Here is a 14,589-nt window from a genome sequence, read left to right as displayed (position 1 = left end):
GATGTGTTGATATGTCTATAATTTCAATATATATAGTTGTTCACATAACCTCTGATTAAAGCTACGGTTTTGTAAAATATTTAAATATGTTCTTGATAAATATGAATACATATTTTACTTGCCAGTAAATAGTTTTGTCTATTTTTTGTGTCATACTATTCAAATAGTTAAAAGATCTGAATATACTTAGTTTTCTTTATGTCCACTCTATTATAGGGACCCGAAGGACTACTTAAAACGTCTGTAAATTGGATACAATGCTTTTCCGTTAATGCAGTTCATTGTATTTTACTTCTTGTGAACACTTTATACAAAAAGTACATCTTCATCTGGTACTTATTAAGAGCAACCACATGGTGTGTATGACATCATCCTAAACCTGCAGCTGCTAGGTTACCTTCCTGGCCAACCTGACAACAACAATTCATTCCTGGTCTATCTAACATTCCCTCGTGACTGTTATGAGACTCAATAGACAAGGAATGTTCAAAGGCTATGGCAGCACCTGCTTGCCAAAAGCACATGATATGGCATATGATATAAGGCTGCCTGAGGGGGAAAGGGAAATAAAGGGGAGGAGTAGAACCAAAAATATATCTGATTGGCTATGGTAGTGGGTAATACAGGGACAAAGGGCATACCAGTTTGTAATATAGGCCAACGTGGCAGACACCATAGTAGAGATACTTATTTAATTCTGTGGCAGACACACACATCCACATGCCCTACTTTAGTGGGACCACTCGTAACAATGAATTGAGAGCTTTGATTGGTTATCTTTACTCACCCCAACCAACGGAGATGTTGCGTAAAGTGCCACTCATTGAATGTACCAATGGGATTGAGGGGGCGGTCTCGCCTCAAGCAGTAACGAAAAGCGAGCGTTAACAATCTACCACAGAGTTTCTAAACCCAGAGGACCAACATCAGGATACTTCCGGGAACGCTACGCGAAGCAAACTCGACAGACCAGACCGGGTTCCTTCAGGTCAATGAGATAAGTGAAACATTCTTCCTTAGTTGTTAATTTTCTCGATTTCTAAAAGGCACAACCTAGATTCTAGCCAATGTCTTAAGTAGCTGAACATGTTATTACTCCAACCTCGTGAATGTGACAAACTGACACTTTTTATTTTTATATACAAACAAAACAGTACAAATTAAACACAAATAAACAGAAACGCAACACAACCACCATACTTGATACACAAACATACTGTACATTAAATCCCCCTCACATAGAAATATCATACTCCTCAAGATGGTCAAAATAAGGCTTCCAGACTTTATCAAACACATCCATTCTCTGCACAACCTTATAAAACACTGAATCTAGTGGAATGTAACTACAACTCAGGAGGCTGCTGTGGGGAGGACATCTCATAATAATGTCTGGAAGGGAGCAAATAGAATTGCATCAAACACATGAAAACCATGTTTTGGGTGTATTTGATACCATTTCACCGATTCCACCCCAGCCATTACCACAAGCCCATCCTCCCCAATTAAGGTGCTACCAACCTCCTGTGAACAACATAGTTCAGCCCTCCAGTTTGTTATTGAAGGTGAGTATGATGCTTTCCAAATGATAGCTATACATTTTGGTGCGGCAATTAGACCTAGGTTACAAAACTTTCTTTGATATTGGTCACCAATATTTACCTTTCCCAACAGAGATAGTCGTGGAGATGGATGGATATACATTCCTAAACACAATGATGTGATAGCACAGACATTATCCCAAAATGGTGTCAGTTTGTCACAGGTCCACAACTTATGTAATAGGGTTCGTTTTAGTTTTTTGCATCTCCAACAGAGATATGACATTTCTGGGTGCATTACATGCATTCTGTCAGGAATGTAGTAAATCCTATGGATTATCTTTAGTTGCAATCATTTATGTCTAATTGTAACAGTGTTACATCCGTCCCTGTCCTCGCCCAACCTGGGCTTGAACCAGGGACCCTCTGAACACATCAACAACTGCCCCCCACGAAACTTCATTACCTATCGCTCCACAAAAGCTGTGGCTTTTGCAGAGCAAAGGAAACAGAAGTTACGAATGTAACTATGGTTCTACGAATACCTGGAGGTCATCACTACTTCCCGCCTTGCCAGAATTGATCCGAGAGGGACATCTGTAGTCAGGTAGGTTCTCTTCCTCCACAGCTGCAGAGTAGAGTAGCACACACTTGTCACCCAGATTTTGGTGTTTCTGTCCCGCTTGGAGTCCAAGCGGAGGTCGTTGAACCACACGTGGTGGTCTTAAAGACAGCAGGCCTAACAGTGTCACCATGGAGGCCGCCGCGTGCATGCCCATCAATTGTTGGGACGTTCGTACCTTCACCAACGCGTTCAACTGGAATTGTTGCAGAAGAAAAATAATGATGTCCATGATAAAATAATTTGTATGTTTAAAGAAAATTATTAAATAATTCCACTCTGAAACCATATAATTGTATGAAATTTATTAGAATCATAAAACTATAATCTGATGATGTGTGTAGTTTTAGTCAGAATTAGAACAAGGACCTTTTGTTCCTTTTTAGTTGGTAAGCAGGGTGCAAGTGGGAAACAAATGATAAGAGGAGCTATCGACAGACGAGTTGTACTACTTTGTTCCTTACAGGACATTCTGTCTCCACCCGTGGAGGGGGGAAACTGTTAGGCTTGCAGAAAATTATGAAACGTGTTGCAGATTAACAATGTATCTGTATAGTGGAAAAACACAGACTGTCTGAGCAAGGCGTAGCTTAAGATTTGAACTTGTATGTGCGTAAGATACCTACTGTTTGTGTGTGAAGGTATGTGCGTAAGGAGCCAGTATAAAATTGATGTTTTTGTACAATGGACTAGAACGTTCTCGTGAATAAACATTTTGACTATTGTAAGCTGAGACTCTTGTCTGCTTCATTCAACCAGAATCTTACAAACTCTGGGTTGCAGACTGAGTAGATTAATTGAAGTTTATGAACATTGATAACAAAATTACCATAACAGTCCACTCACATGCCCTCATAGTGCGGGAGTTCAGAGCCATGCCAATAAAGGTGACCTTTTGGCTTGGTGTGAAGTTACTCTTCGTTGTTCACGGTAAGACCCAGTGCGGTCAGCGCTGTGCTCTCGGCTGCACATTCGCGAGAGGGGGCTTAGATAAGCCAGTCATCGAGGTAAGGAAGGATCTTGATCCCCTGTAAGTGGAGGGAGCTCAGGGCTGCGCTCACGCATCTTGTGAAGACACGAGGAGACAGGGAGAGGCCGAAGGGTAATACCGTGAACTGATATGCCTGGCCTTGGAAGGCAAACCACAGAAAATGCTTCATCCCTGTCTGGGGCTGGCAAGCACCTGAGTTAGGCTGGTGTTAGGGCCAAGGGCGTGTATAGGGCTGGGCCGAATGAGAGCAGCCAGGTTCACCCGTGTCAGGCCTCCCTTTGACACGACTCTGTGATGCCTTGTTTTTGGGCTGTGGGATCCATAGCAGTGTAGCCTGACTCAGCTGTGGTCGATGGCCCGCTCATCCACAGGGCCAAAGAGCAGTCCGGGGACCACTGGTAGCTTTCTCAGCATCCGTCTGGAGTCACCGGACATTGGGGCTTTGGCGAGCCAGACCTGATGACTAGTCACAACTACGGTGGACATCCGTCTGCCTAGCTCTCTGGTTATAACGCAAACGCTTGAAGAGATGCGCCTTTAAGGTTTCTGAGGTCGAGGTCTGCATGCCGGCTGGAGCATTCTGTTCTGAGGGTCATCAAGCTCTAGCCTAGCTAAGGCCGCACACAGGACAGCACATAGTGAGGCAGAGCTTTCTTCTGACTCTGTGTGATCAGAGCCTCGGAATGACTCCTCTGACCAATCTTTAGCGTTGAAACTGAATGGGTCCACAACACTGGTTGGCACCCCCTTCGCCATGTTGGGCGTGTCATCATCCTGGTCACTAAAGTGCCGGTTGGATGCCCGAGTGGAGAGCAGTTCATCATCACGGCTATCTGAGTCCTATGTCGCGTCCCATATGCTGGAGGGAGTGCTAGAGGGCCCTGACTAGGGGGCTTGAAGGAACGCAGAGCAGCAAAAACTATTTTATCTCAGAGGATAAGGAATCAACCTTTCTAGTGAGGCTTTCAACTTTTTCACCAGGGTGCCGCCATGGGTTTTGTGGGCTTTCCCTCTTTTGGTGGCCCTGGATAGATCCTGCTGAACAACGCCGGACGCTGGTAAATTATCTGTGAAAACCAGGCCCTCAACTCTGGCTAGCCGCGCTTCCCTCACTTTCATAAGGCAGGATGGCACAGTTAATGCAAGTCTCAGAAAGGGCCTCACGCAGATGGCCAACGCCTAGGCAGGCGGGGCACAGGTCATGACCATCTTCTACTTGTAATTCAGCTCCACAAGAGAAGCAGCCATGCATAGCCAGCATCATGGAGATACGGTGTTCTCTCAGCTCAGAATGTAAAAGAAAAATTATTTTACAAATAAATATTTCTTATGCAATATACAAATGAATCAAATTAACTAATCTAATAGTAACCGGTGACTGTATTACAACAGCTACCACAATAGACAGCTACAATAATCTGGCGGGAGTTGTACAGCCCCGCAAAATAATTTTGGGTGAGCCTAGCTCCGACCACAGGGCTGGAGCAGGAAAGATATAATGTTTAAACGTAGGCTTATTTATGCGAAACACGCACATATGGCCGTTGATTAGTAAGCCAAGCTGACAACACACAGTGGCAGCAAGGTTGAGTTGGTAAACTAGCTACAGTTGAAGTCGGAAGATTACATACACTTAGGTTGGAGTCATTCAAACTCGTTTTTCAACCACTCCACAAATTTCTTGTTAACAAACTATAGTTTTGACAAGGAGGTTAGGACATCTACTTTGTGCATGACACAAGTAATTTTTCCAACAATTGTTTACAGACAGATTATTTAACTTATAATTCACCTTATCACAATTCCAGTGGGTCAGAAGTTTACATACACTAAGTTGACTGTGCCTTTGAACAGCTTGGAAAATTCCAGAAAATGATGTCATGGCTTTAGAAGCTTCTGATAGGCTAATTGACATAATTTGAGTCAATTTGAGGTGTACCTGTGGATGTATTTCAAGGCCTACCTTCAAACTCAGTGCCTCTTTGCTTGACATCATGGGAAAATCAAAAGATATCAGCCAAGACCTCAGAAAAAAAATTGTAGACCTCCACAAGTCTGGTTCATCCTTGGGAGCAATTTCCAAATGCTTGAAGGTACCACGTTCATCTGTACAAACAATAGTACGCAAGTATAAACACCATGGGACCACACAGTTGTCATACCTCTCAGGAAGGAGACGTGTTCTGTCTCCTAGAGATGAACGTACTTTGGTGCGAAAAGTGCGAATCAATCCCAGAACAACAGCAAAGGACCTTGTGAAGATGCTGGAGGAAACCGGTACAAAAGTATCTATATCCACAGTAAAACGAGTCCTATATCGACATAACCTGAAAGGCCGCTCAGCAAGGAAGAAGCCACTGCTCCAAAACCGCCATGAAAAAGCCAGACTACGGTTTGCAACTGCACATGGGGACAAAGAATGAACTTTTTGGAGAAATGTCCTCTGGTCTGATGAAACAAAAATAGAACTGTTTGGCCATAATGACCGTCGTTATGTTTGGAGGAAAAAGGGGGATGCTTGCAAGCCGAAGAACACCATCCCAACCATGAAGCACGGGGGTGGCAGCATCATGTTGTGGGGGTGCTTGCTGCAGGAGTGACTGGTGCACTTCACAAAATAGATGGCATCATGAGGTGGAAAATTATGTGGATATATTGAAGCAACATCTCAAGACATCAGTCAGGAAGTTAAAGCTTGGAGGCCTACAAACCTGACTCAGTTACACCAGCTCTATCAGGAGGAATAGGCCAAAATTCACCCAACTTATTGTGGGAAGCTTGTGGAAGGCTACCTGAAACGTTTGACCCAAGTTAAACAATTTAAAGGCAATGCTACCAAATACTAATTGAGTGTATGTAAACTCATGACCCACTGGGAATGTGATGAAAGAAATAAAAGCTGAAATAAATAATTATCTTCGCTCTTATTCTGACATTTCACATTCTTAAAATAAAGTGGTGATCCTCTGACCTAAGGCAGGGAATTTTTACTGGGATTAAATGTTAGGAATTGTGAAAAACTGAGTTTAAATGTATTTGGCTAAGGTGTATGTAAACTTCCGACTTCAACTGTAGCTAGCTTGTAGCGTGCTAGTAAAGCTGGGGAGAGGGATGCCTCAGGGAGGCAGTCCAAATCTAACGTCATATAGCTGGCTAGGCTAACAGCCTTCCTAGACACGGTTATCTACTTAAAGGTCTCAGAGCAAGTGACGTCACTGATTGAAACACCACTAGCACCATTTCACACAGGTTACATAAGGATGTACGAGCAAATATGAACATTTTCACATATCTGTGACATAGCTCTCTTCAATTTCTTCCTTGAGATCAGTTTCCCATTTTTCTTGATAGCTTCTGAGCTATCAGGTGGAGATTCAATCAACTCTTGATAGAACTTGGCAATCAACTTCTTTGGTGTTGCAGCTTCTTTCATTCTTTTTTCAATGTTACATGCTTTAGGTTCATCCAGATTCTGTTGAAGCAATTGAATAAGATTTTTTAGTCGTAAGAAATTAAGGAAATTGATATTGGATAAACCACATTTTTCTTGTTAATGATTGAATGACAGAGCCATCATAGTACATATGCTCAACATTCAAATCAAATACAATTTTATTGGTCACATACACATGGTTAGCAGATGTTAATGCGAGTGTAGCGAAATGCTTGTGCTTCTAGTTCCGACCATGCAGTAATATCTAACAAGTAGTCTAACAATTTCACAACAACTACCTTATACACACAAGTGTAAAGGAATATATAAGAATATGTACATATAAATATATGGAGGAGCGATGGTCGTGCAGCTTAGGCAAGATGCAGTGGATGCCACTTTGGAGCCAGGGCGCGGTTGCATAAAACATCTTACATCAAAATGTCCTTAACCTTAAGGTTTTTTAAGGCAAATTCCTAATTAAATATGGAAGGTGCACAATCCATGGCCAGAAAGCAAGCTAGCTGTTTTTAACAAGGCAAGTCAGTTAATTCTTATTTACAATGACTGTCTACCCCGGTCAAACCCTAACCCAGACGACGCTGGGCCAATTATGCACGCCATATAGGACTCCCATCCACAGCCAGTTGGAATCGAACCAGGGTCTGTTGTGACGCCTCCAGCATTGAGATGCAGTGCCTTAGACCGCTGCACCACTTGGGAGCCCTAGCTACCTACTCTGTAAATTAGCTTGACGTGCTAGAAAGTAATAGCAATGAGTTGAGAAAAAAAGTAACTAAAAGAAACGGGTTTTATTAACTGGGTTATAAACTGTGGTGTTACGCCTCACCTAGTAGACTGTCGTGTGTCCACCAATCGCGTTTAATGTGGTCATGCTTTTTTAAAAATGTTTATTTATTCAAAATACAGGTCAACAATTTACATTTTTACATCATACAAAACAGAACGCAGGTATTAACGAGAAAATACTGAAACAAACAAAAAATTTAAAAAAATAAACAATTCTAGTGCAATTGTAATCACTCTGAAAAAATCTTATTGTAATGATTTAGGAAAATGTTATTCTTGTTATTGTTCACAAGGGTTAATGTTTTAATAAAATAGTTCAATTAAAAAAATAATAATAATTGGTATATAATTTTGGAATTTTTGTGTGTATGAAGTATTTGGCAACAAGAATTTAAAAAATCACAATTCAAAATTCACAATCATTTCAGTGGTCTTGTTATCATTGCAATAGTAACATAGTATATCTTTCATGTCAAAAACATAGGTAGTGTTCATAATGGTAAATAAGTATTTTGCAAGGTTTTCCTATCAAAAATATTTTGATTTGATGGCTTGCACATGCGCAGTTTGGCGCAAGACGACCGTTAGACCTGAAAACGTTTTTCTGCGCATGAGCTTAGCTAGCCAACGTAGCCATGACATGACCTACAACCGTGATCGGGGAGTTCTATTGGAGAAGCAGTTTCTACCTTTCTGCGGTATCACAGTACTTTCAAGACAACCGGGAACTAATGAAGTCAGTGATCTTCAGGTTGGAAAGTCGGAGCTCTAGAAAGATGCCCTAGTTTCCGACTTGGAATTCCGAGTTGGATGACCGTTCAAAACGATTTTTCTCTCGTTCTTTTCCGAATTCCCAGTTGTTTTGTACGCGGCATTAGTCAAGAAACCTGCCTATTTTCCTCGAAAATACGAAATGTAATGATTCCAAAGCTATACGATATTACAGAGAACAAGTTAATTATCTCACATCTCGGAAAAGATTTGTAATGTTTCTTGTTGAGTAAATTCATGCTAATGTTTTTTTTTACTTTAGCTATCGCCCAATTGACTCCCATTCACTCCTTGAAGAGCGCGCGTTTCCCAAAATCGCCCAAAATGCACCGCGCGTCCCATTGACAACGCATGGGCAACGTACACAATGGGGGTTGGAGTTTTCCATCTCCTCAAAAGTATCTCTGGCCCGATCGGGGATTTCTATTGGAGAAGCAGTTTAGACATCTTCATACTAAAGCATATTTTTTGTCTACTCCGTTATTTCTGGTCTGTGGACTCCAGTGGTGTTCTAGGACTGTACGAAGAGTCTTCAAAAGGAATTTTAAATCATGTCTGAGGTATGTATCCAATTTGTATTGTTTTGGGTATTATATTGTAGTTACCATAATCAATGATGACATGCATAGCTATATTATTATGTTGATTTTCAGTTTCAATGTTTTCGTTAACATGTGTCAACTTGGCTTTGTCAGCTAACATTACCGTTAGCACTGTTAACGTAATTGTGTTTAGCTATCTAATAAATAAGCTATAACAAAATAGTATTATTGTTTTAGCCAACCTGCTTTGAATTTAGCATAACTAATTCTAAGGAGCTGGCACTTGACTTGGCTCCACTAGTTGATCCCGTCAGTCTTGTATCAAGTTTGAATTAAACTCCGCTAACTCGTTTATTGCCTTTTTTTTAAACGGAGCCATTCCCATGCTCCCACCCGATGAAACGACCCCGTTTAATTTGTTTGCCAGCTCAATGTCTGATTTCACTTCCAAACCAGAGGATTGCGTCTGCCACAACTGTCACCCTGCTTTAAGGGTGTGGAGCGGCTTTCGACATAGCCCAAGGCGATGATTGTGTGTGGACTAAAAACACGCTCCTGGTTTGTATATCATTGCTTGCCTATATATTATCCTGGTGAGAAGAAGCATGTTAAAGTTATTATAGCAAACGTTGACTGGCGTTTTGCTCAATTATTTCATCATAACAGGATAACTCTTGGCAAGAAGCGCCCTGAACGAAGGTTTTGAGGCCAGTTTCTATGTTCTGCCATTCTGGGCTCAAGTTGCTCAATATATAATGTCATCATGACTTTGATGCGGTTTTACTGCCTGTAGGCTAAGAAAAATGGACCCAGATGAGATCAAAGTTCAATTTATGCCAGCACTGACTCTATCAATTGCTCCAGTGATTATCTAGCTCAGGGATGGGCAACTGGCGGCCCACGGACCACCCCTCGGATCGATCCTCCTTCCAAGTTAGAATAGTACACTAAACAAACATAAACGCAACATGTGAAATAAAAGATCCCATAAATTGTTCATATGCACAAAAAACATATTTATCTCAAATTTTGTTAACAAATTTGTTTACATCCCTGTTAGTGAGCATTTTGACTTTGCCAAGGTAGTCCATCCACCTGACAGGTTTGGCATATCAAGAAGCTGATTAAACAGCATGATCATTACACAGGTGCACCTTCTTCTGGGGACAATAAAAGACCACTCTAAAATGTGTAGTTTTGTCACACAACACAATGCCACAGATGTCTCAAGTTTTGAGGGAGCGTGCAATTGGCATGCTGACTGCAGAAATGTCCACCAGAACTGTTGCCAGATAATTTAATGTTAGTTTCTCTAATCATAAGCCACCTCCAATGTTGTTTTAGAGAATTTGGCAGTACATCCAACTGGCCTCAACTTCAGACCACGTGTAACCACACCATCCCAGGATCTCCACAAACCGTCTTCTTCACCTGCGAGATGGTCTGAGATGAGCCACTCGGAGAGCTGATGAAACTGTGTGTTTGTACAAACAAACAATTTCTGCACAAACTGTCAAACAGTCTCAGGGAAGCTCATCTGCATGCTCGTCGTCCTCACCAGGGTCTTGACGTGACTGCATTTCAGCATCGTAACCGACTTCAGTGGGCAAATGCTCACCTTCGATGGCCACTGGCATGCTGGAGAAGCGTGCTCTTCACAGATTAATCCTGGTTTCAACTTTACTGGGCAGATGGCAGACAGCGTGTATGGTGTCGTGTGGGTGATAGGTTTGCATCGTTGTGAACAGAGTGCCCAATGGTGGCGGTGGGGTTATAGTTTAGGCAGGCATAAGCTGCGGACAACAAACACAACTGCATTTTATCGATATCAATTTGAATGCACAGAGATACCATGATGAGATCTTGAGGCCCATTGTCGTGCCATTCATACACCGCCATCACCTCATGTTTCAGCATGATAATGCACTGCCCCATGTTGCAAGGATCTGTACACAATTCCTGAAATCTGAAAATGACCTAGTTCTTCCATGGCCTGCATACTCACCAGACATGTCACCCATTGAGCATGTTTGGGATGCTCTGGGTTGATGTGTACAACAGCTTGTTCCAGTTTTAGCCAATATCCAGTAACTTCACACAGCCATTAAAGAGGAGTGGGACACAATTCCATAGGCCACAATCAAGTCTGATCAACTCTATGCAAAGGAGATGTGCCGCGCTGCATAACGCAAATGGTGGTCACACCAGATACTGACTGGTTTTCTGATCAATGCACTTACCCATGAGCAACTGCGGACCCTCATGATGAGTTCAGATTTTTTGTGGCCCCACCCCCATCAAAGTTGCTTATCCCTGATCTAGCTTAACCCTTTTCAGACATAGATCTGCTCATTCTACTGTAAGGTTGCTGCCATTTTCTAATGACACTGTACAGGAACCTGTCCATCATATAACGTATTTAACTTGGGAGCAGCAATTTTCATGCGCATGTTTAGCTGACTTTAACTGCATATTTTGCTTCCCCTCCATCCAGGCAGATTTTGATAAGGCTGCAGAGGAGGTGAAGCAGCTGAAGGCTAAGCCAGCCGATGCGGAGATGCTCAGGGTCTACGCTCTGTTCAAACAGGCCAAAGTGGGCGACGTCAACACCAGTAAGCCAGTCGGCGTCCTTACTGTGCTTTGTGATACCCCTCCATTCTAGAAGTCTCATTGTATAGTCTGTTGATTGTGTGTGTTTTTCTTTGTTTCTGAAGCTCGTCCTGGGATGCTGGATTTCACTGGGAAAGCCAAGTGGGACGCCTGGGAGAAGGAGAAAGGTGTGTTTCCTGTAGTCCTTCCTCATTTAGCCTGTAGAGAGCGCTGCTCAAATCAAATCAAACTTTATTTGCCACATGCGCTGAATACAACAAGTGTAGACTTTACCGTGAAATGCTTACTTACAAGCCCTTAACCAACAGTGCAGTTCAAGAAGAATAAAATATTTACAAAGTAGGCTCAAATAAAAAGTAATAATAAAAAGTAACACCATAACAATAACGAGGCTATTTACAGGAGGCACCGGTACCAAGTCAGTGTGCAGGCTAGTTGAGGTAATCTGTACATGTAGGTGGGGCGAAGTGACTATGCATCGGTAGCAAACAAACAGCAAGTAGCAGCAGTGTACAAGAGGGGGGTCAATGTAAATTGTCCGGTGGCAATTTTTATGAATTGCTTGGGGGTAGAAGCTGTTGAGGAGCCTTTTGGTCGTAGACTTGGCACTCCGGTACCGCTTGCCGTACAGTAGCAGAGAAAACAGTCTATAACTTGGGGGACTGGAGTCTCTGACAATTTTATGAGCTTTCCTCTGACACCGCCTATTATATAGGTCCTGGATGGCAGGAAGCTTGGCCCCAGTGATGTACTGGGCCGTTTGCACTACCCTCTGTAGCGCCTTACGGTCAGATGCCGAGCAGTTGCCATACCAGGCAGTGATGCAACCGGTCAGGATGCTTTCGATGGTGCAGCTGTAGAACCTTTTGAGGATCTGGGGGCCCATGACAAATCTTTTCAGTCTCCTGACGGGGGAAAAGGTTTTGTCGTGCCCTCTTCACAACTGTCTTGGTGTGTTTGGACCATGATAGTTCGTTGGTGATGTGGACACCAAGGAACTTGAAACTCTCGACCCGCTCCAATACAGCCCCGTCGATGTTAATGGGGGCCTGTTCGGCCCGCCTTTTCCTGAAGTCCACGATCATCTCCTTTGTTTTGCTCACATTGAGGGAAAGGTTGTTGTCCTGGCACCACACTGCCAGTTCTCTGACCTCCTCCCTATAGGCCGTCTCATCGTTGTCAGTGGTCAGGCCTACCACTGTTGTGTCGTCAGCAAACTTAATGATGATGTTGGAGTCGTGTTTGGCCACGCAGTCGTGGGTGAACATGGAATACAGGAGGGGACTAAGTACACACCCTTGAGGGGCCCCAGTGATAAGGATCAGCGTGGCAGACGTGTAGTTGCCTACTCTTACCACCTGGGGGCGGCCCGTCAGGAAGTCCAGGATCCAGTTGCAGAGGGAGGTGTTTAGTCCCAGAGTCCTTAGCTTAGTGATGAGCTTCACCTAAATTTGGATCAGTGTTACACAGCTGTGGATCTCCTCACCTCAATGCATTTACACTGTCATAAAGTATACTGGTTGAGACAGACAGTTCTTAAACAGTAACTCATTGTTAAATAAATGTGTTTCCTTTTCTTACTTGACTCCCATAGGGAAGAGCAAAGAGGATGCCAGGAAGGAGTACATTGCCTTGGTAGAGGAACTGAAAGGGAAGTACGGAGTCTAATAAATGACTGACTGACCGGGCCGACCGCTGGCAGTGTAGAACCTTGACCTCTGTGGTCAGCCCACACCTCGTCCCTGTGAGGTGCCTTAATCCCAACGAGTATGCCCTTTTCTACAAGACCTGGGGAAAATGCATATGTCAAATCCTTTGTAATTCTAGCGGTGCACTTGGTTTAGCTGAAGTAACTTGGTTTAGCTGAGGTATGTGCAAGGGTGGTTGGAGTTTGCATTTGTTGGACTATTCAAATGGTTCCATTGTACAGAACTACCTAAATCAAGCACACTTCAAATGACATATGCGTTTTACCCAGGAATGTTTGCTACTGTGCATTGCACTAAGAATACAGGAGCAACAAGCCGCCGCTACGTACAGGGACAAACCGTCCTCCACCATCAACTTCCTAGTGAATGTTCTCAACTGGTTGTTCAGCCCACAACCTCCATAAAGTTTACATTTGTTTTAACTTTTCTGTTGTCAAGCTTGGTTATTTTATGAGAGGAGATTATATAATTTGCCTTGCATCACATACTCAGTAAACCACAAAATGTACACTTTGTCACTCACAACTGTGCCCCTTGTCACTCACAACTGTGCCCCTTTGCACATTGAAAACATTTGTATATTCAGAAAATGTATAAGGGTCAAAGACGTATAAGGTTTTCAAAGTAGCAAAAAAATAAAACAGCAATTACAATTCCTTAAAAGGCTTTTTTTATGTTCAGTGGAGTGTCACCTATGCTGTTATATTCAAGAATAAAGCCTATAATTTTTTACCCTAGTAAAATGTAATTCAGTAAAACACTTAAGTGTTATAAAAAATAAATAAAAAATCTTTATAATCACAAGGTTATATATCCATGCTTAGACTGGCAGGAATATAACTACCCAGGGAAAAAAATCATTTTATTTTGAATACCACATATTTGATGTGTCACGGGTACAACTCAAAATTTGTTGAAGGTTTCTAACAAAAACTTTTTGCCTTACACTGAAAAAAAATCTAAAATCTATGAAAATATCTTTCACTTCATCCTATGAGATTTGTTTTGTCTCTGAGTCAACAAAACAAAGTTATTGTATTTTAATATAAAATACTGGTGTTATACTGTATGACACTATTTTGTTACACTGAATGACACTCATAACAACACTTTGCACAAACACGGTACATGCATTGCTTGTTCTTGAGATCACATAATGGAAGACAGTAACTCGGAAACGCTTGAGGTTTTCAGCAACTCGCTCTGGCTCAACCTGTCAACTAGGTGTTTCACATTCTCGTGATAGAGACACGCACAGGTGTTGTGGTCATGTGCCTTCGGCTTTGTAATGTAAAATGGCCGCAGTTGTAAAAACTGTGTATGACAGTGAGTGTCCCACCCACCTCTGAATTGTACTCTGCATGGAGTTCTTTTAAAGATTTCATGAGTATGCGCCTCTGAACCTTCTTCATTTGCGTGACCGTGTCTATCTTCCCTGAGAGAAGGCAACTATTTTCATCTCCACTGAGAAATGCAATGACCTTTTCCTCACTAAAGATATATATTTTTTCCCTCGTGGCCTGTATTTTTAACTTGGATTGCGTTTTAATTTATTTGACC

The 14,589-nt window shown here is 42.3% G+C and overlaps 1 protein-coding gene across 1 annotated transcript; it reads left to right on the top strand.

Annotated features, from left to right (window-relative positions):
- Positions 1–8,033: 8,033 nt before the first annotated feature.
- dbi (diazepam binding inhibitor (GABA receptor modulator, acyl-CoA binding protein)) lies at positions 8,034–13,455 on the top strand. Its single transcript, XM_071355018.1, has 4 exons — positions 8,034–8,728; positions 11,205–11,322; positions 11,425–11,487; positions 12,915–13,455. Exons 1-4 carry the CDS (start codon positions 8,720–8,722, stop codon positions 12,986–12,988), a joined length of 264 nt encoding a protein of 87 aa, XP_071211119.1. The 5' UTR covers positions 8,034–8,719; the 3' UTR covers positions 12,989–13,455.
- The last annotated feature ends 1,134 nt before the right edge of the window (positions 13,456–14,589 follow it).

This window comes from Salvelinus alpinus, chromosome 20, assembly GCF_045679555.1.
Source record: "Salvelinus alpinus chromosome 20, SLU_Salpinus.1, whole genome shotgun sequence".
In the NCBI taxonomy this organism is placed as follows: domain Eukaryota; kingdom Metazoa; phylum Chordata; class Actinopteri; order Salmoniformes; family Salmonidae; genus Salvelinus; species Salvelinus alpinus.
This window is presented reverse-complemented; position numbering and strand designations above follow the sequence as displayed.